General features: G+C 36.9%; 2 protein-coding genes across 12 annotated transcripts in view; one reads left to right on the top strand and one right to left on the bottom strand.

The window, feature by feature from the left end:
- The window catches only part of rfc1 (replication factor C (activator 1) 1), a 138,830-nt gene that overhangs the window by 12,848 nt on the left and 102,671 nt on the right, over window positions 1-23,311 (bottom strand). The gene's annotated exons all lie outside the window — the stretch shown is intronic.
- Window positions 1-23,311, top strand: part of wdr19 (WD repeat domain 19) — a 184,735-nt gene that overhangs the window by 129,883 nt on the left and 31,541 nt on the right. For all 10 annotated transcript variants that reach the window (XR_011353628.1, XR_011353629.1, XM_069924914.1 and 7 more), the window contains 6 exons: window positions 6,934-7,017; window positions 8,872-9,018; window positions 9,530-9,654; window positions 16,485-16,594; window positions 19,060-19,128; window positions 21,265-21,342. Coding sequence is in view for 8 of the 10 variants with exons in the window: in XM_069924914.1 (XP_069781015.1) it covers window positions 6,934-7,017; window positions 8,872-9,018; window positions 9,530-9,654; window positions 16,485-16,594; window positions 19,060-19,128; window positions 21,265-21,342 (613 nt within the window). In the remaining 2 variants the exon portion in view is untranslated. The remainder of the gene's footprint in view (window positions 1-6,933; window positions 7,018-8,871; window positions 9,019-9,529; window positions 9,655-16,484; window positions 16,595-19,059; window positions 19,129-21,264; window positions 21,343-23,311) is intronic.

The raw sequence follows: 23,311 nt of genomic DNA, 5'->3' as shown, positions 1-23,311 counted from the left end.
AACTCCATGCTACTTAAAAGGCAGGAATTTAGAGAGTTTATTGAATGCCAAATTAAAATATACTTTGAAATAAATACGGAATCAGTGAAAGACAAATTTATATATGGGATGCAATGAAAGCTTTCATTAGAGGGCAGATAATAAGTTATGTAACTAAGATGAAAAAGGACTACAATTGGGAAATAGAACAGAAAAGGAACTAGCAACAAGGGATGATATAACAAAAAGAAGAATTGGCAGACAAAAAAATAAAATACGATAAGGTGGAGAAGAACATAATTAAAATAAAGCAAAAGTATTATGAACTAGGAGAAAAATCACACAAAATATTAGCCTGGCAACTTAAAACAGAACAAACTAAAAAAAACTGTATTGCCATCAAGGAAAAAGGACAAACAAATTACATATAATCCAATGGAGATTAATGAGAACTTTAAGGAATTTTATGAACAATTATACCAAACTGAGAACGAGGGGAAAGATTATAAAATAGAAGAGTTTTTAGCATATTTTTATTAGGGAATATGCAATCATTAATTGACTTAGGCTTAAATGATTATCAGATTTCTTTTATCTATTTAGCCTTAGCGGTGGCCAAGAAATGAATAGCACTTACTTGGAAAGACAGAAATATTATTAACCTTAGATAGGTGGTATTTAGAGATGAAGTCTTGTTTAATTATGGAAAAGATACCTTTTTCAATTCAAGATAAGATGTCTTTTTATAAGCTGAAGTGGACTCCATTTAAGTACATGCAATTAAGTTTGACTTAAATATGTTTTATGTGTGATATTTTAGATTTGATAACTTTTTTTTATTAGTTTTTTTTTATATACATATATAGATTTTTTTTTAGTGGCCATATATGTGGGGGGGGGGTTAGACTGATTTAAGTTAGGTCATTAATGTTGTGTTGTAATAATTACTTTATTTTTATTCTTCTTTAAATGTAATTTTTTTGTTTTATTCATGTGATAAAATCTTTAAAAGTTTTAAAAAAAAGAAGAGTTTTTAGCTAAAATTGAACTGCTGAAATTGCAAGAAGAGGAACAAAACAAACTGATAAAACCATTTGAAATAGAGGAAGTACAGGATATATTTTAAAAAAAAGCTGCTGAACAATAAAATGCCAGGAGAGGATGGATTCCCAATAGAATTCTATAAAACATTTAAAGAGTTATTAATTCCTCCTCTCCTGGAAGTAATGAACCAGAAAGAAGAAACACAAAACTTGCCAGATTCATGTAAGAGCAATAATTATAGTAATACCAAAGATGGGGAAAGATCCACTAACACCAGCATCATATAGACCAATATTTCTACTTAATTCAGATTATAAAATAATAGCAAAATTATTAGCAAACAGATTGGCCGACTGTGTACCAAAAATAGTAAAACAAGATCAAAGTGGATTTATTAAGAAAAGACGAACAGTGAAAAATGTCTGTAAACTTATTAATCTAACTCATGCAGTTCAGGGAAATAAGAAGCCAACAGTGGCTGTTGCTTTAGACACAGAAAAAGCCTTTGACAGGGTAGAATGGAATTATTTATTCAAAGTACTACAGAGGTTTGGTCTACCAGAAAAATATATTAATTGGATTAAAGCATAATATAATGGACCATTGGCAAAGGTAACAGTAAATGGATATGTATTGAACCAATTTAAATTAAGTAGGCCAACTAGGCAGGGATGTCCATTGTCTCCCTCACTCTTCGCTTCAGCAATAGAAACATTGGCAGAACTGATAAGAACAGAAAATAAAATAAAAGGGATAAAAATAAAGGAGAAGGAATGTAAAATCATTTTATTTGCAGATGACATCATAGTATACTTAACAGAACCAGAAATATCAATAAAAGAACTACATAAGAAATTGAAGGAATATGGAGAAATATCGGGGTACAAGATCAACGCAAATAAAAGTGAAGTGATGCCAATGAGTAATGCGGATTATACAGAATTTTAAAAAGAATCACCATACAAGCAATCCGATACCTAGGTATCAGGTTAGATAATAATTTAAGCCACTTGTACAAATTAAATTATCAGCCACTGATAAAGAAATTGCAGGAAGACTTAGAACATTGGAAAGAATTACCGCTAACATTGATAGGAAGGGTATATTGCATTAAAATGAATGTCTTCCCAAGGATACAATACTTATTTCAATCATTACTAATTCCCTTAACAGAGAAATTCTTTAATGAACTAAAGAGAATAATAAGGATATTTTTATGGAAAGGGGGGAAACCGAGGATAGCATTAGATAAATTAACAGAGAGGTACAACCAAGGTGGTTTGCAGTTACCAAACTTTAAAAATTATTATAGAGCAGCACAATTAAGGTATTTATCAGATTTTTATCAGACAAGGGAAAAACCAGATTGGACTAAGATAGAGCTAGATAAAATAGGGGAAAAGGTCGGAACATATACTTTATAAGTGGGGTGAAAAGCTGGTACGATATAAAGGCTCACCAGTATTGCATCATTTACTCAATATATGGAAGAAGATTCACTTAGAAAGGAAAAAAACAAATTACCAAATACCAAAATTATTATTGACACAAAAATCAATAAAAAGATTTATAACGAACATGTACATCAAACTGCAAGAGAAGGAAAATGATGAAATAAGCTATAAACCCAAACAAAAGTGGGAAAAAGATTTAAACATAAAGATAAAAAATGAAACATGGGAAAAGTTATGTTCTGGAACTATGAAGAATATAATGAACATAAGGTTATGCATGATACAGTATAATTGATTACACAGGTTATATATCACACGCCAAAAGTTAAAAAAAAAATGGGATCCAACATTATCAGTAAGATAATGTTACAACATTTGCTGTAAGAAGGAAATGGGAACAACAGTACATGCAATTTGGGATGTGAGAAAGGGGTAATTTTTGGGAAGATCTAAATCAGGTATTAAATAAAATCACAAAAAACAACATACCAAAAAATCCAGAGATCTTTCTTCTAAGTAATATAAGAAGTAAAGAATTAGGCCTCAAACTTGATGAAGCGCAAAAAAGATTTATTCTGATAGCCTTAGCTGTAGCAAAAAAATGTATAATGTCAACTTGGAAATCAGAAGAGAGCCTGAGAGTACAGCAATGGTACATGGAAATGAATATATGTATTCCAATGGAAAAAATAACATACAATTAAAAAATAAAGTCACATTATTTGAACAAATTTGGGAGCCGTAGATGGAACATAACAGAGACGGCTTGCCTCGGACCTCCACCCCCTAAAATGATAAGAAGACAAAATGAGTTGAACCAGTGTGTAAAAGTAGATGACACATTTTTCTTGTTTATTTTCATTGTGTGATGAAATTGTTTAATGGTTTTATTGTATTGTGTATGTTGAATGTTTATTGGTTTTGGAGGGGGTTGGGAAGGGGGGAAAAAGGGGAGAAAATGCCACTGTATATTTAAGAGGGAAATGTTTGTATGTATTTTGGTTGATATGGTTCACACTATGAAAAATTATTAAAAAAAAGAACAGTTGGCTTCACTAAGTAAATGTTTTTCAAAACAGCAATCTGTAATGCAAAACTGGAGATGGGACAGCAGTAGATGTTTCAGTGATTATCACATAATTCCAACACTGGTCATTGTTAAAATTCAAACTAGAAAATTACTCTCTAAGCACTCCTCAGATCTGGGAGTTACTGGTATGTACAGAAACCTCTTCATTAATACTAACCTCCTCCCTCCCTGAGAACTATTGAAACTATAACATAAAAAAAGTACACAAGCAGATAACTGATAACTGTATTAATAGCAAGATAAAATAATCCAGAAATTAACCTATATGTGTTTAATACTTACTAGTAGGATTGGTATTGCCCAGATAGTGGCAAGGTGAAAGTTTGTACACTGCTGTGTGACATTTTGTTCATGTATGTGCTTAAGTACTTGCATAACTTTAAAATCAGAATCAGAATTAGAATTTGTTGTCATGAACAAGTCATGAAATTTGTTGTTTTGCGGCAGCGTCGTAGTATAACTATCTTACGCCTTTACTATAAAAAGTAAAAATAATAGTGCACGAAAAGTGAGACAGTGTCTATGGTTCACTGATTATTCAGGAAGCTGATGGCAGCAGGGAAATTGTCCTTGTACCATTGAGTGCTTGTCTTTAGGTGCCTGTACCTCTTTCCTGATGGTATCAGAGTAAAGAGGGCATGGCCTGAGTGTTGGGGGTCTTTGAGGATAGAGGCTGCTTTTTTCTATCTGCCTCATGTAGATATCCTTGATGGAGTGAAGTCTGATGCCTGTGATGTCACCAAACGAGCTAACAATCTCTGGTGTTTATCCTTGTCCTGAGAGTTGGTGCCTCCATACCAGGCAGTGATGCATGCAACCAGCCATTTTTAAACTATTTTAAACCACTGACATCATGATCTGTCTTCTCAATATGCTCAATATACATGAACTCATTTACAAATACAATTTCTTGCACCAACTATACCTCACGCCACAAAAAAATGCACAAGGTTTAAGCAGAATTTCCAGAATTGTATTTTAGATGCGGCGTAGAGACAGGAACCTTTGAGCATTCAACCTGGCTATGCGCTAAGTTAAGATCCTTCTGGGTAGAATTGGGGGACATTTTGGAAAACAATTACAGGGGTAGCATGTCCACAGGCTCCATTGCTGTTCCTGTTGGGGGATATTGTGGACATGAGTCTGAGATTGTGCAAACACCAAATGCAATTTGCCATGATGGTGGCCAGGAAATGCATAATGGTCTGATTCTCAGCTAAGCACAACACAATGGGACATGGAGATGCAGAGCTGTATTCCCCTGGAGAAAATGACCTATAACTTGAGAGGGAGACACGACATTTTCGCTAAGCTGTGGCAACTAAGGTTACGCATGATACAATTTAATTGGTTACACAGGCTATACATCACACCCCAAAAGTTAAATAAATGGGACCCAACAGTATCAGATAGATGTTTTCGCTGTAAAAAGGAAACGGGAACAACAATACATGCAATTTGGACATGTGAGAAAGTGAAAAGATTTTGGGAAAATCTAAACCAGATATTAAATAAAATCACAAAAAGCAACATACCCCCAAAAAACCCAGAGATCTTCCTCCTAAGTAATATAAGAAATAAAGAAATTGGACTCAATTTGGATGGAGCACAAAAAAGATTTATTATGATAGCCCAAGCTGTAGCAAAAAAATGTATTATGTCAACCTGGAAATTAGAAGACAACTTGAGAATACAACAATGAATAGAAATAAATAAATGTATTCCATTAGAAAAAATAACATATAATTTAAGAAATAACATCAAAATATTCAAACAAATATGGGAACCATACATGAAATACAATAGAGAAATCCTACCATGGACCTCCACCACCTAAAATGACAGAAGGAGAAGACAACGAAATGAACTGACTCCATATATAAAAGTAAAAGACAAAAAAATTTCTTGTTTATTTTTATTAAGTGACGACATTGTTTAATGGGTTTAATGTATCTTATAGATTGAACTTTGAATAAATGGGAAGGGGGGAGAGAGAGGGAGGGAGGGAAGGGAGGAGGGAAAAAGGGGAGAAAATGACACTATATTCAAGAGAAAAATGTCTATGTATTTTGGTCAGTATGGTTTATAGTGTGAAAAATAAAAAAAATTTTAAAAAAAGGTGTGGCAACCATACTTGCAATGCATTCAGGCATGTGTGATTAACCTTCCTAATGCCTCTCTCACAAGAAAATAGTGGACAATAGCTCTACACAATAGGCTCATGTAAGTCCAGGAACATCAAGAAGGAGGAAATAAATCAGAGGCATGGCTGACATCCTTTATCTTTTTTTTAAAGTGTATTTACATCTTCATCTTTAGTAATTGATATATGCCTTTCTTTGTTAAGGTTGGGGTGAGGGGAATGGGAGGTAGGGGGGAGGAAGGGAAAATAAAGGCTCGATATAAACTGATCTGCAAAAGGAAAGGAGTGATCCCCTGTTATGTGTATAAAATTTGAGTCTTTAAAATTACAAATAAAATTTTCAAAAAAAAACAAAACTGTTCCAAAACTATTTGTTCCCTGTGATTAAAAAGGACCTTCATCCTTTACTTATTATTGCTCAAAATAGACCAAGGCAGCAATTACCCCTGGAGATGCTGAGCAAACTTTGAAAAATAAGATGTTTGAAACAAAAAAGTGATCTATAAATTGTTCTACATCTTAAAAGTCTATAAAATCAATAATGAACATGTATTTATTGTGTGAGGTCAGTTGCAGCAATATTCTATCATTAAGTTGGTGGAGGAATATTGTTGATAGATAACAGGTACAAGTAGTAATGATAATGAGTTTAATGTCACACATATACCCCAAAATTTTTACTTGCTGCAGCTGAACAAGTACTTTCCAAAATAAAACTTTAAAACTAACATGGTATACTTGATTGAATTAAGAGAATAAATACAAAAAAAAAGTTATTCTAGTGCAAAAAAGTGACTTTGCAAGGATGCAGGCAATCCTTTTGTGCTGTTGCAATAATCCCTTGCTCATGAAACAAGAGCCTGATAGCTGTTGGAAAGAAACTGTTCATGCTCTGAGGTACTGATCTTTCTGCCCAAAAGTAGCAGTGAAAAGAGGTTGTGACCAGGTTGATGAAGATCCTTTAGCTGTGGGGGAGGAGAATGATAGGAAGGTTCAACTGAGAAAGAAATCAGAGCCATCCAGGTGACTGCATGGGAGTGGTAGAAAACAATCTGCTGCAGAGTAGAGGTGTGCACAATATGAACAGGCTGGGTCCAGCTGTGTTTTCTAAATATGATTGATTTAAATACACATATATTACATTATTTCAACTTTGATTTCAAATGTTTTCTCAGAGAAACGTGTATGTCAGATACAGACATGTTGATTTATTTTCAACACAGGGCAAAAGTTGGTGAGCTGCTCCCTCATGTAACATCTCCAAAGATACACCTGCAATATGCAAAAGCTAAAGAAGCTGATGGCAGGTACTATCAATGTGTAACTGAACTATAATTGCAGTTGGTAAAATAAATTTTGGAGTACAAATACACCTTTAAATACCTCAAGACTGTTAAGGCATAATCATCATTGTTTTCCTTTATTGTTACAAAATCAAATCAGCAACCACAAAGAAGGAATTTCACACAGGGGTAAAGATGAACAATTACTTTAACAAAAATTCACCTTCAAACTTTAATTCAAAATCCCCCCTTTTATAACAATGTCCACTGTTTACTATGCAAATTTCTATAAAACTTAGACACAAAACACACATGACTCACAAAACTTCAATCTCAAATGAAGCAAAGATCATAAACAAAATTCAGTTTGTTTGGTAAACTGAAGCCAAAAGATCTTTGAGAGAGAGAGAGCATAAAATTCAAAGTTGTCTTGTGTTGCTTGCAGAGAGTGGAACCACTGGCTTGGTCCAGATCCTTCTGGCTGCCTTCGGAATGTTCATCCTTTTTGAAATCCCAACATTCTAAACTGTCCTCCAAACCATGACTCATGCTCTGGGCCTTCTTCCACTCCACAGCACTCCCAGTGGTGGTTTATCGTCCAAGTCCAGAATTTTTTTTTCATTTTTTGCACATGCTCAGTCTGTCTCCCACTCTCTCAGCAGTCCACCTTCACCTTGGCTCTCTCAGGCAAACTCACTTTTTAACATAAAACCACACAACACAGAACTCTGTAACACTCTGTTTATCTGCCTGTTTCATATTTCTCAATAGCTTTGTTTAACATGCCTAGAACATCACAGCCATTTGAGAAAGTGAAGTTCCATATTTTGGGTGTTTTAACAATTGTTTTCTTTCATGTTATGATGTCAGAATATTGGATGTAGAAGAGAAAAAATTGTTACATGTAACATCCCTCCATTAGTTTCAATGCCATGGAGGGAAGAGGCTGTGCAGCCTCTTGTGGCATGTTTCTATGATTTGAAATTCCACCCCCCCCCACCCTGTCTTCTAAACTCAAAAAAAAAATACAAGTTTCTGAAAACTATCTTCATGATCTAATTGTGGTTAAGTTTCATAATGAGCAATTTATGTGACTCTTTATGGAGAATGTTATTTTAATCAAAAAAAACTTCCACATATCATTAATATTATAGAGTAGGTTCTACACACTGAAGTTTTACTGCTGGCCATCAATATTTTTAATGAGAGCAGTGAATCAATAAAATAGGCAGATATAATCCAAGTCGTTCCATTGTTTCATAAAACATTTTAGAATATAATTCAAAAGCAGAACAATTGTATCAACACATTTCAATTTGATTTGCATTATTACTTACCTGAGATTTCTGGCAGTTCTGAACTTCAAAATTTGTGTGTTTATGTCAGGTAGTAAGTTCATATTTCAAAACTACACCCAAACCATCTCAAATTTATTCACTTCCAGATTTAGATGTGGTTGGATGGGATTTAGGCTACTAACATGTTGTCAGGAGGTGAGATAGTTATTGAAACTTTTAAGAAACTGTCCACATACATTTCAGCAAGTTTTCTATTTTTGGCATAAATATGTCACGTCCAACCATTCGCAGGAAACCCTTCAGGTAAAAGGAGAGAACAGCAGGATCTAATCACCTCAAGCCCATTTGTGGGTGAAGAGGAACAGAAGTGTCCTTCTCTCTGCCCATTCACCATCCTATTTCCCTACAACTCAACAAGTCTATTCTGAAAACTCTCTACCTCTATATTTTCTGATATCACTGTGAATTATAATAATTGATTGAATCAGTGTCAAATATTGTAATATCCAGTCTTCATTGTTGAGAATACTGTCTTATTTTGGGAATATATAAATTGAACTGCATTCTTGTACACCTTTAGATATAAAGAAGCTGCCATAGCTTATGAAAATGCCAAAGATTGGGATAATGTAATTCGAATTCAGTTGGATCATCTCAATAATCCAGAAGAAGCTGTTCATATCGTCCGAGAAACCCAGTCAATTGATGGAGCCAAAATGGTAGCCAGGTACACCATCTATTGTAATCAACTAAAATTACCTACATATGTATAAATCTAGGACTATTGTGGCCTAGGAGAGTTCAAAAATGAAACTGTTTAGTCATGCACATCATACTTGTTATTACTTACAACAACTAAAATTTGTCTCGTCTCTGTAGAAACAATATGGTCCTTGAGGATGTGGACTCGAACATTATTGCAAAGCTTAGCCACCCAGTATCAGCACTTTGAATTAATGAAACATTAATTTATAGTCAGAGATGTCATCTTTAAGACAGGAGGTTAGACAAGATGCTATCTACTTCCTTTGTTAGCATTGACATACACAAAATAGATTAACAGTTCTTGTTCTTGCTGCTATTTCAGTTGTTGGCCAATTGCATATTGCACTGTAATCAATATTTTAGAACTTTGAAACTATTATTAGCAAATACTTAAGGTAAAAGTTAGGCTGTTCATAAGTTTGTGTTATAATATAAATGAGGTACTGATTCTCATGAAGACTATGTTTGTGTAGGTTCTTTCTGCATCTTGGTGACTATGGTTCTGCCATCCAATTCTTGGTGATGTCCAAATGTAATGATGAAGCTTTTCGACTTGCACAGCAGCATAATCAAATGGAAGTTTATGCTGACATCATTGGTAAGCTATCTATGTGAGGTAAAGAGCTATCTTGAAAACTAATACAGCACAAACCTAACATTTACATTTGCAGCAGTTCACCGTAACATCTTCAAGAAAACATTCTTTCTTGGTGCAGAGTTTAAAGAAGCCAAATGGCCATATTGAGTAGGATTTGCTAAGAACAGCACAAAAGCTACTCCTTTTAGGCCTGTTCTCTGAGGCAGCAATGCAGTTAGTCATACTCCCCACACTTTTAGTGCAGCATTGGAATATTTTGAGGCTTTTTTTTTTTGAAAATTTTATTTATCATTTGCATCAATACAAACATTAATTCAATGAAAGTAATAACTTGTAACAGCATAATACAAAATGATACAATAAATTTTTCTATTTTCTCCCCAACCTCCCTCCCCTACCCCCAAGAGAAAAGAAATAAAAACATCTAAATCTATACATTAATCATTATTATCATAATTAATATTTACTAACTTTTTTATTAATAACTGAGAGAGGCAGGTAAAGTGGATGATGTGGATGGAATTTTATTCACGAAATTCATATACAATTCCAAAATCTTATAAAAAGTCCCATCTGATTCCTTAAACTGTAAGTAATTTTTTTCTTCAGCGCCTGACGTCCTGTTTTGCGGAAACTGCCAAAATGTTTGGCCTGGAAGTCAGCCTGAAGAAAACTGAGGTCCTCCATCAGCCAGCTCCCCACCATGACTACCAGCCCCCCCACATCTCCATCGGGCACACAAAACTCAAAACGGTCAACCAGTTTACCTATCTCGGCTGCACCATTTTATCAGATGCAAGGATCGACAATGAGATAGACAACAGACTCGCCAAGGCAAATAGCGCCTTTGGAAGACTACACAAAAGAGTCTGGAAAAACAACCAACTGAAAAACCTCACAAAGATAAGCGTATACAGAGCCGTTGTCATACCCACACTCCTGTTCGGCTCCGAATCATGGGTCCTCTACCGGCACCACCTACGGCTCCTAGAACGCTTCCACCAGCGTTGTCTCCGCTCCATCCTCAACATCCATTGGAGCGCTTACATCCCTAACGTCGAAGTACTCGAGATGGCAGAGGTCGACAGCATCGAGTCCACGCTGCTGAAGATCCAGCTGCGCTGGATGGGTCACGTCTCCAGAATGGAGGACCATCGCCTTCCCAAGATCGTGTTATATGGCGAGCTCTCCACTGGCCACCGTGACAGAGGTGCACCAAAGAAAAGGTACAAGGACTGCCTAAAGAAATCTCTTGGTGCCTGCCACATTGACCACCGCCAGTGGGCTGATAACGCCTCAAACCGTGCATCTTGGCGCCTCACAGTTTGGCGGGCAGCAAACTCCTTTGAAGAAGACCGCAGAGCCCACCTCACTGACAAAAGGCAAAGGAGGAAAAACCCAACACCCAACCCCAACCAACCAATTTTCCCCTGCAACCGCTGCAATCGTGTCTGCCTGTCCCGCATCGGACTTGTCAGCCACAAATGAGCCTGCAGCTGACGTGGATTTTTTACCCCCTCCATAAATCTTCGTCCGCGAAGCCAAGCCAAAGATTCTATCTATCTATTGTTACAAAATTCTCAATTTTCCACATTATTGCTACACATTTCTTTGCTGTCACTATTGCTATACTCAGAAATTTTTCTTGATATTTATCCAACTTCAATTTTGTATCTGCTTCATATATATTTCCAAGTAGAAATATTTTCAGATTATTTTGTATCTTTATCTTCATAATTTGTCCTAGTAATATACTCAAATCCTTCCAGAACCCTTCCACTTTTACACAGAACCAAACCAAATGTAAAAAAAAGTCCATATTTCCTTATTACATTGGAAACACTTATGAGAATAATTGGAATTAAGTCCATTTAATTTATATGGAGTATAATATAATTGATGTAAATTATATTGAACCATTTGATATCTAACATTAATCGTATTTGTCACACAATCTAGACCATATTTCCTCTTGAATTTGTCCATTTAAATATTTTTCCCATTGTTCTTTTGATTTATATGTCCTTTTCCCCATAGTATCTTGCAATTTTATATACCTATTAGTAATAAATTTCATAATAAATGTATCTGTAATTAAATATTCAAATTGACTTTGTTCCAAAAGTCTCAAATTCGCACCCAATTTCTCTTTTAAATATGAATAATATGCAAAAATTGTATTATTTTGTATGTCATATTCCTCTTTTAATTGTTCAAAAGTTTTTTAAAAATCCTAAAACTCAATCTTTTATCCTCGGTATAACTTTATTGTACTAACTATCAAATAAAGGATTATTCAAAGTATTCAAAGTAAAAGGAATTTTATTAACATAATTTTGGGTATTTGATCATTATTAATTTCTCTCTCCACATGGATACTGCTCCATATCTTCAATAAATGCTTCTATTTTACCTTTCAACAATTCACTATTCCACTTACACAAAAATTGCTCTGGGATAATTTCTCCAACTTTATTCATTTTAATCTGAACCCAAGCTGTTTTCTCACCAGTTTGATTAACAGGAGGACAAAAATCTTAATTGAGCTTCTTTATAATAATTTTTGAAATTTGGTAATCTTAGTCCTCCTTGTTCAAATTTCCAAGTTAGTTTTTCCAAAGCAATTCTTGGAATTTTACCTTTCCAGATAAATTCTCGTACATTTTTATTCAAAGTCCAGAAAAAATATATTTAATACTCTAAATAAAAATTCCCATTCCAATCTATCAAATGCTTTTTTCTGCATCTAATGCAACTGCTACTGCTGTTTTCTTTCCATTCTGTGCTACATTTATCACTCATAAATTTAACTATATTGTCACCCGCTCATCTATTTTTAATAAAATCAATTTGGTTCATATTTATTAATTTTGGTAAATATTTAGTTAATCCATTAGCTAGTAATTTAGATATAATTTTATAGTCTATATTCAATAAAGATGTAGGTCTATAAGAAGAAGGTTGTAAATGTTATTTTTCTTTTTTTGGAATAACTTATTAATGCTGTTTTTAAAGATTCTGGCTAGTCATGTACCTCTTTCATTTGATCTAATACACCCATTAATACAGGAATTAGTAATTCCTTAAATTATTTTAAAATTCCAGAGGGAAATCATCTTCTCGAGCTTTATTGTTCTGTAGTGTCATCAAAGACTCATAAACTTCTATCTCAGAAAATGAATTACTCTTAATTTTTTAATTATATCTAACATAGGCAATTGAACTTTTAAATATTCCTCTTTTATTTTCATCTTTTAAAGACTGATTGATATAATTTTCATAAAAATTCTTTAAATTATCATTTATTTCCTGCATTTTAAGTGACATGACCAGTTTCTTTATTCATTGCAATTATTGTTCAAGAAACTTGCTCAGCATTTAATTGCCATACTAATACTTTGAGCTCTCTAGCCAAATTCTGTTGTGTCATTATATCACTTTCTACCCTAAAAGTTTGTATCATATTAAATCTCAATTTTTTTTAAATCCCTTTCATTTGGATGAATTCTTCTCCAAATATCCACTAAACCCATATCTTTCATCCAACCTATTGCAGTTTTGGCTACTTTACTTTTCATCATTTTAATCACCTGACTTATCCAATTTTGGGTCGAAGGTGAAATTAAAATCTCCTAATAAAATTTTCCCTTTAGCATTTGATAATTGCATAAATACCTCTTTAATAAATGTATATGCGCCTAATGTAGATGATGGAAAATTTATACAAGAGTTATTTATGCAATTATCAAATGCAAGTCCATTGTTCAGAATAAATTTGACAATTAACCATATCTATAGTAGTATCTATTAATTTTACTGGTAAATTTTTATTTATCAATATTGCTGTGCTTCTAGCTTTTGAATTAAACCAAGATGCCAATACCATTCCAACGCAATCTCTCTTCAATTTTCCATGCTCTTTCCATCAAATGTTTCTTGTAAAAAAGCAATATCTACTTTTGCTTTTATATACACGTGCGTGTATGTATATTCCATTTTATTTGATTCTATATCCCTTTAATATTAATACTAATAAAGTTCAATTTTCCTGCCATCAATTACTTTTATTAAAATTGTCAGCCATCCACCCTTCACTCCCCCTCTTACTCTCATAACATTAACAACATTTCATAATGCTCTTGATTAATTTAGGTGTACATGTGACAGAGTATATAGATATGTATTTGGGAGATAAATTGGGAAAGGTTTTTTAGTTTTCCTTAATATTCTGGAACCCAAATTCATTTCCTTTAATTTTTTTCTTCCACAACTTCAATTTTTTTATACACTTGCTGCATCATTTTTTCCAACTTCTTTGTAAAATTCTTATTTTCAACTATACTCTCCCCATATTTTTTAACTTCTTCCATTAATAGTGTCAATGATTCCTGGAAATTCTCCATATAATTTTTCATTTCATCTATAAATGCTTAAGGCTCTTTCATTTTCTCCACCTTTTTGGCCATAGTTCCTTATTCTAAACGTATTTCTTGTTCTTTTTACTGGAGCTGGAAGCCTCCAGTGTCTTTTTTAAAGTTGCCTCCTTTTTTTGTGCTCTTCTTCACCCTGTAGCAGGCAGCCATTGTTGGGAGACCTTGTACAGGCAATGTCCAAGGTCTCCCCAGTTCCTGGCTTTTCTCCACGGTTGGCCTGTCTTCCTTATCTTGTTCTTTCTCTTTTTCAGCTTCTTGTGGAGTTACAGCTGTTTTTTTACTTTCTTTGGTGCCATTTTAAATTACTTTCTAAGTCTTCCGACACTTTTTCCTTCTGTTTCTTTTTAACTTTTTCCAAGGAGAGTAGGGATTTGCAGTCTAACCCCACGTCATCACATGGCAACCCCCCCCCCCCCCCCAACAACTGATGTATTGGCGGTGATTATCACCATTTTAAAAAAAGTTTTTCCTAATGTCTTCATTTGTTTTCTGGTTCTCTATCATTTTTTCAATTGGTATAATTTCTCTTTATTTACTCTTATCTACACTTATTATTTCAAACACATCTGTGATCTTTTGCAATAACAAACCAATTTTCCTGTAATATCCCTTACATGCAACAATTCGAGTAAATCTTGTGTGCATTTTCTCCAAGGTAAGCAAAATTGGACAAAATTCTCCACTTGCGACCAAAGTATTTTATAAATCTTCCTTGTACATGTCATGCCATGGAGTTTCTCCAGCATTGTTTTTACTTCAATCATGGTGTCTGCACTTTTGTGTTTTACTCTTGTACATCCCATGTACAGTTTTATCTAAATTGTTGATATAGATAGTGTATGTATATCTTCTCCCTCAAGATACTCTCTAGTAGTTCCCAAGTGTTTCCCTGCAGCCCTTCTTGAATAGAGGCACAGCATTTGCCACCCTCCATTCTTCTGCCTTCTCAGCCAGGGTCCTTGGATATATTTAATTAGGCCATGGAGATTTGTCTACCTTCATACTCATCAGGACCTTTAGCGCCTGCTCAACTGTGATACTGACTGTTCTCAAGACACACCTGTTATGAACCCAGAGGACCCCAAAACCCAGCAGCAATAGATATTCACCAAGACAAATGGTTACTTAAACAAAGGTTGCTTTTAATTATCTTTAAACATGAAAACAGAATCACACTTTAACTTCTCACTATTGACTTAACTAACCTAACCCCCTTCTAATTCTAAGTGCACATGTATGTAATGTGTGTGTAAGTTCAGAAACGTTCTTTGATTCACAGTCCAATCTCACTTCTCATTCCTCCAAGTTCACTGGTTGCAGGCAATTCTTATACTGTGCACAGAATTTTAACATTTATGAATTTCACCAGGCTTTGGTGCTTGAAAGGTAAATGGTTATTGCTCAGGAAGGTTCTTGTCAGTTTTCAGAGAGAGATTTGTTCTACACTAGATATCCACAACTGATTCCTTTTTAATCAGCCATTTCAGTGTCTTGCTGAAGAAACTTGCCCCCTCAGAATTCTCCAGATGATAACCTCTTTCTTTCAGTTCACCAGAGTTCATTTTTGTTTCCCTTATTTCAAGTGAAACATTAGGCAGCCAGTCCTCTCCTCTTGCATGGATCACAAGGACTTTGACCAGGCTGAACCAAGCATTCACAATCCATCTTCCAAATGGGGTTTTCCACAAGCTTGCCAGCTTGTCCTGTTCCACTCCCAGCTGCTGCTGCTGACTGTATAAATGCAGAACTAATTTCTGTGTGTGTGTGTCTCTCTCTCTCTCTCTCTCTCTGAGATAAAAAGCCTGTTTGACTCTCTCTGCTTGCAAAACCACATGACCCTCCTAGAACAGCAAGTTCCAATCCAGCCAGAACGCGGCTCCGACGAGTTCTTTCATCTGTTGCCTTTTTGAAAACAACAATCCATTAGTGAAGTCTTTTGGGCACTCTCCAAAGCTTTTGCAAAGGCTCTTGGAACCGGACTGTCTAGCATGAGCAGAGCTCCAGTATTTTAAATAAGATTTGTTTTAGTGTTTGTATGTGACCTAGACTAAAAAAAAATTTGCCCCAATTTATCTTGCAAAAACATATCTATAATCTGTCACACTACCAATGCCTGCCCCAAATGCCCCAGTCCTCGTGTCTTTCCCCACATTAAAACCAGAGTACTCATTGAGGACCTTGCCCAGCTCCTGTGGCTCCAGAGTTGGCCATATTGATTCCTCAGGGGTCCAATTTTCTCTGGTTACTCTTTTTTTCTTTGTGTACCTATAAATTCACTTGGGATTATACTTTCTTGAATGAATGTCATTTTTTAAATTAAAATAATCTAGTTCAGCATGAAAGATAGCATTACTTGCTTAGATTCTGGAGTGTAAAATTATATATTCTTTCCTGTAGGTTCTGGTGCCAATAATGAGGATTATCAAAGTATTGCATTGTACTTTGAAGGTGAAAAGAAGCATTTCCTTGCTGGAAGATTCTTCATACTTTGTGGCCAATATACCCGAGTAAGTAAATGAAGGTTTGTTTTGTTTTCTCTTACATTTGACATGGCTACATCCCAAGTATGCAAGAGTTAGGTTATAATAGGGTTGTAAATCCATTTCAGAATTGGACAGTTTTTAGAAATTTGGGACTATACAAGCACTCATGTATATAAAACCACAGCAAAGATAATGTAATAAAGTTACTGTTGAAAATGTTGGAGTAGAAAAGCTAGTGTTCCTTTATTCAAGAAGGGCAACAGGTCTAAAACTAGGTAACCATAGGCATGTAAAGCAAATATTACTGGTGGGGAAATTGTTGGAACATTTCTTAAGGAATCAGGAATTACGTACATTTGAAAAGGCAGGGGCTGGTCAGGGATAATCAGTATTGCTTTGTGTTGGGGAGGAGGTGTATATTCTGTCTGTCTAGTTTTTTTTGAGGAGGTAACACCGATGTATTGAAGGCCAGGGGGTAGATGTTGTCTACTTGACTTCTGCATGGTAGACTGGTCCAGAAGCTTAAAGCACATGGGATCAAAGTTGGTTCCAAAATAGACAGTGATTGCATGCAGATGGTAAAAGAATGCTTCTGCGATTAGAAGCCTCTGATCAGTAGTGGTGGTGGGGGACCTTGTTGTTTATCATTCTCTCTGGTCTATAAAATTCTCAATGTCCCTGTCATTTACTGGCAAATCTTCCTCTGGCTTTCCAAACCACAACTTGGCTATTTAAATTCCACCTTCCCAACTGATACTGTTGTAAAATTAGATATGCTTCCTAACTGCCAACTATACCTCCAGTGTAATGACATGAGTGACTATGAGGAATGATTAATAAGTTCACAGACATGAAAGTTGGTGGTGCTGTGGATAGCAAGGAAGGTTGTCTGAGGCTACAGTAGTTGGAAGCGTGCTGGAGGATGGAATTTAATGCCAACTAGTAAGATGTGATGCATATTGAGAATTCATATAGAGGATGAAACATAGACTTGCTGGAAAGCACTAATCAAGGTTTGAGTACAGGGGAGGGAACCTGGGGTTGAATCCGCAATTCCTTGAAAGTGGTAAAAAATGCATATGGTAAGCATGCCATAAAGGTTGGGATACAGGATATAAAAGTAGACCACATTTGGATTATAGTGAGCAGTTAAAGGTTGTGCTGGAGAGTTCTAGAGGACCTTCGCTGGGATTTTACCAGGTTTGGAGGACTTTAATTATGGGGAGGGATCCAATGAACTGATTTTCCTAGTGTGGAAGAGGCTGAGCAGTAACGTGATACAGATGTGTAAAATGTTGAGGCTCAAATAGTGTAGTCAATCTTTTTTGTATGATCGTGTTATAAATAAACGCATGGATTTAAAGGTAAGAGGAAGGAGTTTTAAAGGGGAACTTGCTGGCAAAGTATACCATGAAATCAAATACAAATCATTGCACTAAAAACATTTAGATAATCATATGAATAGAGGATCGTAAGCTAATGCAGACAAATGGGATTCGTATAGATGGGCTAAGGGGTCAGTAGGTTAAAGGACCATTAGTCTGCTGAAGGACCCTGAGAAAAGTAGCCTTAATTGGGATTAAACTAATTAAGCATATCTCAAACGTACATCATTTTAAAGCATGATTAATATTACAGTATATTTCTGATTATCCAAAATGCAAGGGTCTAACATTGGTTATCCACATTTTTTGGATAATCAAAAAATTTCTTTGAACAGCCCAGTAACATCAACAGAATACAAGTATTGGTTGTTGCCAATCCTCAACACCTGCTCACTGCCAGTCCTGACCGAGGTCCCCACTTCTGCCCTGGAGCCAGAGATCTCACCTTACCTGTAAATGGTAGGAGATTGCACATACAGTCCCAGGGATTGTCCTCAGCAGAATTTCAGCGTCCCTGCTGAAAAGGTATTTAACAGAGGGAACAGCTCGGGCGAGCAGTGAGAGGGAGCGCTGTAATGCTGCAGGTCGGAGATGCCTCTCCTCTCGCAGTCAATGTGAAGGATGCCTTCTGCTTTAATACACCCTCTCACAAAGGTCTGTTGTCATATTGCTACAGACAATGCCCAGAATAATTTGCAGCAATACAAACCACATCGGCATTTTCAAAATATAGTAGAAGCATCTGTCCCTCCATTTCATGCCATGAATTTGCTTCGGAGCTCTTGTTACCAAACTGGTGCTAACACCTGACCACGGTGGGTAAAAAATTTTGGATATTCAAAAATTTCAGAAGAGTTTTCAGATAATTAGAAATGTACTGTATACCAATTCAAAGATTTAGGAAATAAATGCTGGATGTCCAAATCAATGAGCAGCTAGAGTTTAAGCATTAATGAACAAGAAAAATACAATTTATTGAAGCCTGATAATTATATTTAACTCATTTTAGTGATTTTAAGATGCCTTATAAATGGAACTACTTGTTTTATTCAAATATTTAAAGGATTAAACATCTGACTTGATTCTGTTAATTTTTTTCTATAGGCATTAAAACACTTCTTGAAGTGTCCAGTGTGTGAAGATGGCCAAGCCATTGAGATGGCTATTGAAGCAGTAAGAGCCAATAATTTTTCTTTGCAGCAAAAGATGAAACAAAGATTTATTCCTTAGCATTGTATTCATTTAAAATCTAGATTAGATATGGTTAATGTCAGCATTAACCAGCAGTTACTGGGCAAATAGTTTCCCTGAGGCATAGTTAACTTCATCTTCATTTAATCTACCAGAAAGAGAACCCCGATCCTTAATGAAAACACCATAAAACTAACTTGAGTACTGATGATAAATATCTTCGTCATCCTTCAGCCACAAATGAGGAGTGAGGTGTCCAGGGAAGAATCTCTTTCTCTTTGGCTTGGCTTCGCGGACGAAGATTTATGGAGGGGGTAAATGTCTCCCAAATTTCATTGAAGTTTTAAAGAAGTGACAAAGATGACTGATGAGGACAGTGTGGTAAATGTTGTCTACATGGATTTTAGTAAGTCCTTTCAAGTTCATGTTCAATATCATTTGACTCTATATACTTTCCTTTGGCTTGGCTTCGCGGACGAAGATTTATGGAGGGGGGTAAAAGTCCACGTCAGCTGCAGGCTCGTTTGTGGCTGACAAGTCCGATGCGGGACAGGCAGACACGGTTGCAGCGGCCGCAGGGGAAAATTGGTGGGTTGGGGTTGGGTGTTGGGTTTTTCCTCCTTTGCCTTTTGTCAGTGAGGTGGGCTCTGCGGTCTTCTTCAAAGGAGGTTGCTGCCCGCCAAACTGTGAGGCGCCAAGATGCACGGTTTGAGGCGATATCAGCCCACTGGCGGTGGTCAATGTGGCAGGCACCAAGAGATTTCTTTAGGCAGTCCTTGTACCTTTTCTTTGGTGCACCTCTGTCACGGTGGCCAGTGGAGAGCTCGCCATATAACACGATCTTGGGAAGGCGATGGTCCTCCATTCTGGAGACGTGACCCACCCAGCGCAGCTGGATCTTCAGCAGCGTGGGCTCGATGCTGTCGACCTCTGCCATCTCGAGTACTTCGACGTTAGGGATGAAAGCGCTCCAAAGGATGTTGAGGATGGAGCGGAGACAACGCTGGTGGAAGCGTTCTAGGAGCCGTAGGTGATGCCAGTAGAGACCCATGATTCGGAGCCGAACAGGAGTGTGGGTGTGACAACGGCTCTGTTTACGCTTATCTTAGTGAGGTTTTTCAGTTGGTTGTTTTTCCAGACTCTTTTGTGTAGTCTTCCAAAGGTGCTATTTGCCTTGGCGAGTCTGTTGTCTACCTCGTTGTCGATCCTTGCATCCGATGAAATGGTGCAGCCGAGATAGGTAAACTGGTTGACCGTTTTGAGTTTTGTGTGCCCGATGGAGATGTGGGGGGGCTGGTAGTCATGGTGGGGAGCTGGCTGATGGAGGACCTCAGTTTTTTTCAGTCTGACTTCCAGGCCAAACATTTTGACAGTTTCCGCAAAACAGGACGTCAAGAATAGAAAAATCTTAAATCTACCTGTGTGGATTAGAATCTTCCAGACCATAACCTGAAGTTTTTGAGACACCCTTCTTGGGAATTGCAATTCATTGTTTCTTCCCTGGTCTTAGACAAGCTATTTCTTCAAGATGTCTATACTTAATGAATTTGCTACTTCCAGTTTGAAATAGACAGGTTTAAATGCTAACATCGTGCAGTTATGTGAAAAATTTCAGACTATACTAAAAGTAACTCTTCTAAATTATTCTTGGGTATGTTCAGCTGTTTGAAATCACTATATGCCATAGAAGACATTGGCGAATCGGAGGAAACATTCCACTGCTCTGATCCCTACATCTTATGCAGTCAGCAGTGTTTTCTTGAGAATTACACTTCAATTTGCAGTCATTTTTTTCCCTACAATGATCAAAACAAGTATTTGTGAATTGTGTAGAGGTTTTATTTATTCTCTGCCTCTAAAATACACATCAGATTGTTGCTTATTAGGAGTTTGACTGCTTCTGAGGTATACAGAGTTCAGTGGTAAGAGTAAAGAGGTCATTGGAGAATTTTTTCTCAAGAGGTAAAACACGAAAATCTGAAGACACAGTGGTTGAAGTAAACACACAAAACTGGAGAAACTCAGCAGGTTAAGAGTGTCCTGTATATAGCAACAGTAAAAATACATAACTGACGTTTCAGGCTTGAGCCTTTTCTCAGTTTGTTTGGTATTTACCAGGTTGGACAAGCCAAGGATGAAGCTCTAACTAATCAACTAATAGATTATCTAATGGGTGAAGGAGATGGAATGCCCAAGGTAATTATTTTGATTCATTATAATGCATGCTAGTTGATTTAATAGAAATATGATACTGCTTCTTTATTCTTCACTGCTGTAAACTACTACATTGAATACAACTTTGATAGAGGGGAAATTAGCTTTAGATGTAAGAAGTAAATTCACAAAATTCTGTAGAATCCATAGTTAAAGTAAACACAAAATGTTGGAGAAGTTCAGCAGGTCAAACAGCGTCCTTTATTTAGCAACAGCAAAGATTCATAACTGACATTTCAGATTTGAGCCCTTCATCCAAGAATGAGAAAATGCTGGCACAAAAGCGTGGGGGGGTTGGGGGGGGGGGGGGCAGCAAGTCAGGAGACGGTAGGTGGAGAAAGGAGGGGATGGTAAGGTTGTGTCATTGAAAGAACTGGAAGGACATGAAAAGGGGGAGGGCAAATAAAAGGCAAGCAGGTTTAATGGAAAGCAGTAAAGTCCATATTCATGTCATGTGGCTGGAAGGAGCCCAGATGGAAAATAAGGTGGTGTTCCTCCAATCTGAGGGTGGTCAGGATGGGACAGTACATAAGGCCATAGACAGATATGTGAGCGTGGGAGAGAGACCCAATTAAAATGGTTGGCAACTGGGAGGTTGCTGTAGTTGCGAGCAGAACGATCTCCCAGTCTCTCTGATGTTGAGAATGCCACAAAGGATGCACCAAAAGAAGTAAGTTCTTTGGATGTACAGGTGATGTGTTGTTTCATGTGAAAGGCCTGTTTGGGGCCCCAGACCGTGGTAAGGGAGGAGGTGTGTGTGCAAATGTTGCGCCTCCTGCAGGCACAGAGGAAGGTGTTGGGGGTGCAATGGGTGAGGAAGGATGAGTACATGAGGGAATCGCTGAGGAAGTGGTCCCTGCAGAATGCAGAAAGGGAAAAATGTGTCTGGTAGTAGGATCCTGTAGTGCCAGATATTCTGGCAGATGATGTATTGGTTGCAGAGGCTGGTGGGGTGGTAGGTGAGGATGAGGGGGCCAGGGCAGATGAGTGGAAAATGGAGGAGATGCTAATGAAGGCTGAGTTGATAGCGGTGCAGGGGAAACCACATTTGTGGAAGAAATCAGATTATTTCAGAAGCTCTGGTCTGAAAAACCTCATCTTAGGAACAGATGCAACAAAGACAGAAAAATTGAGAGAAGAGGATGGTATCCTTGCAGGGTGTGAGGAAGTGTAATCCAGGTAGTTGTGGGAGTTAGAGGGTTTGTAGTATATGTCAGTAATGCAGGTCTCCCAAGATCCAGGAAGGGGAGAGCGTTATCGGAGATGGACCAGTTTGAGATTGGGATGGAAGTTCGATGCAGTGGATGAAGCTGACAACATCATCAAAGGTGCAATGAGGCAACCCTGATGTAGTCATCTATATACTGGAGGAAGAGTTTGGGGGGGTGTGGATCTTGCCTGTGTAGGCTTGCAACATGGATTGCTTCTCAAAGCCTACAAATAGGCAGGCATAGCAGGGACTTGTGCAGGTTCCTATGGCTACTCCTTTTGATTTGGAGGAAGTGGGATGAGTTGAAGTTATTCAGAGTGAGGACAAGTTGTGCGAGGAGGTAGAGTCTGGTCCTTTTAGACCTTTGTGGAGGATAGAGGTATAAAGGATTGGACATCCATCCATCGTGAAGATGAGGCAATCTGGTTCGGGGAATCATTGAGGAGATGGAGGCATGTGAGGTGTTGCAGATGTAGGTGGTGAGGGATTAGAGAAGGGGAGAAAAGATAGAATTAAGATAGGATGAAACAGGAGCAGGCAGAAATTATAGATCTACCCAGATTGTTGGGATGGTGTATCTTGGGAAGGAGGTAGAAATGGGCACTGCGGGTGGGAGAGAATGAGGTTAGTAGCCATTGAGAGGTGAAGAGGTTGGAGATGGTATGGGAGACAGTGGCTTGATATGTGGTGGTGGAGTCCTGTGGGATGGGTCAATATAAGGTGTCTAAGAGCTTTTGACTG

Source organism: Narcine bancroftii, chromosome 3 (assembly GCF_036971445.1).
Source record: "Narcine bancroftii isolate sNarBan1 chromosome 3, sNarBan1.hap1, whole genome shotgun sequence".
Taxonomy (NCBI): domain Eukaryota; kingdom Metazoa; phylum Chordata; class Chondrichthyes; order Torpediniformes; family Narcinidae; genus Narcine; species Narcine bancroftii.
Note: the sequence above shows the minus strand (reverse complement) of the source record. Positions and strands in the feature narration are given on the sequence as shown.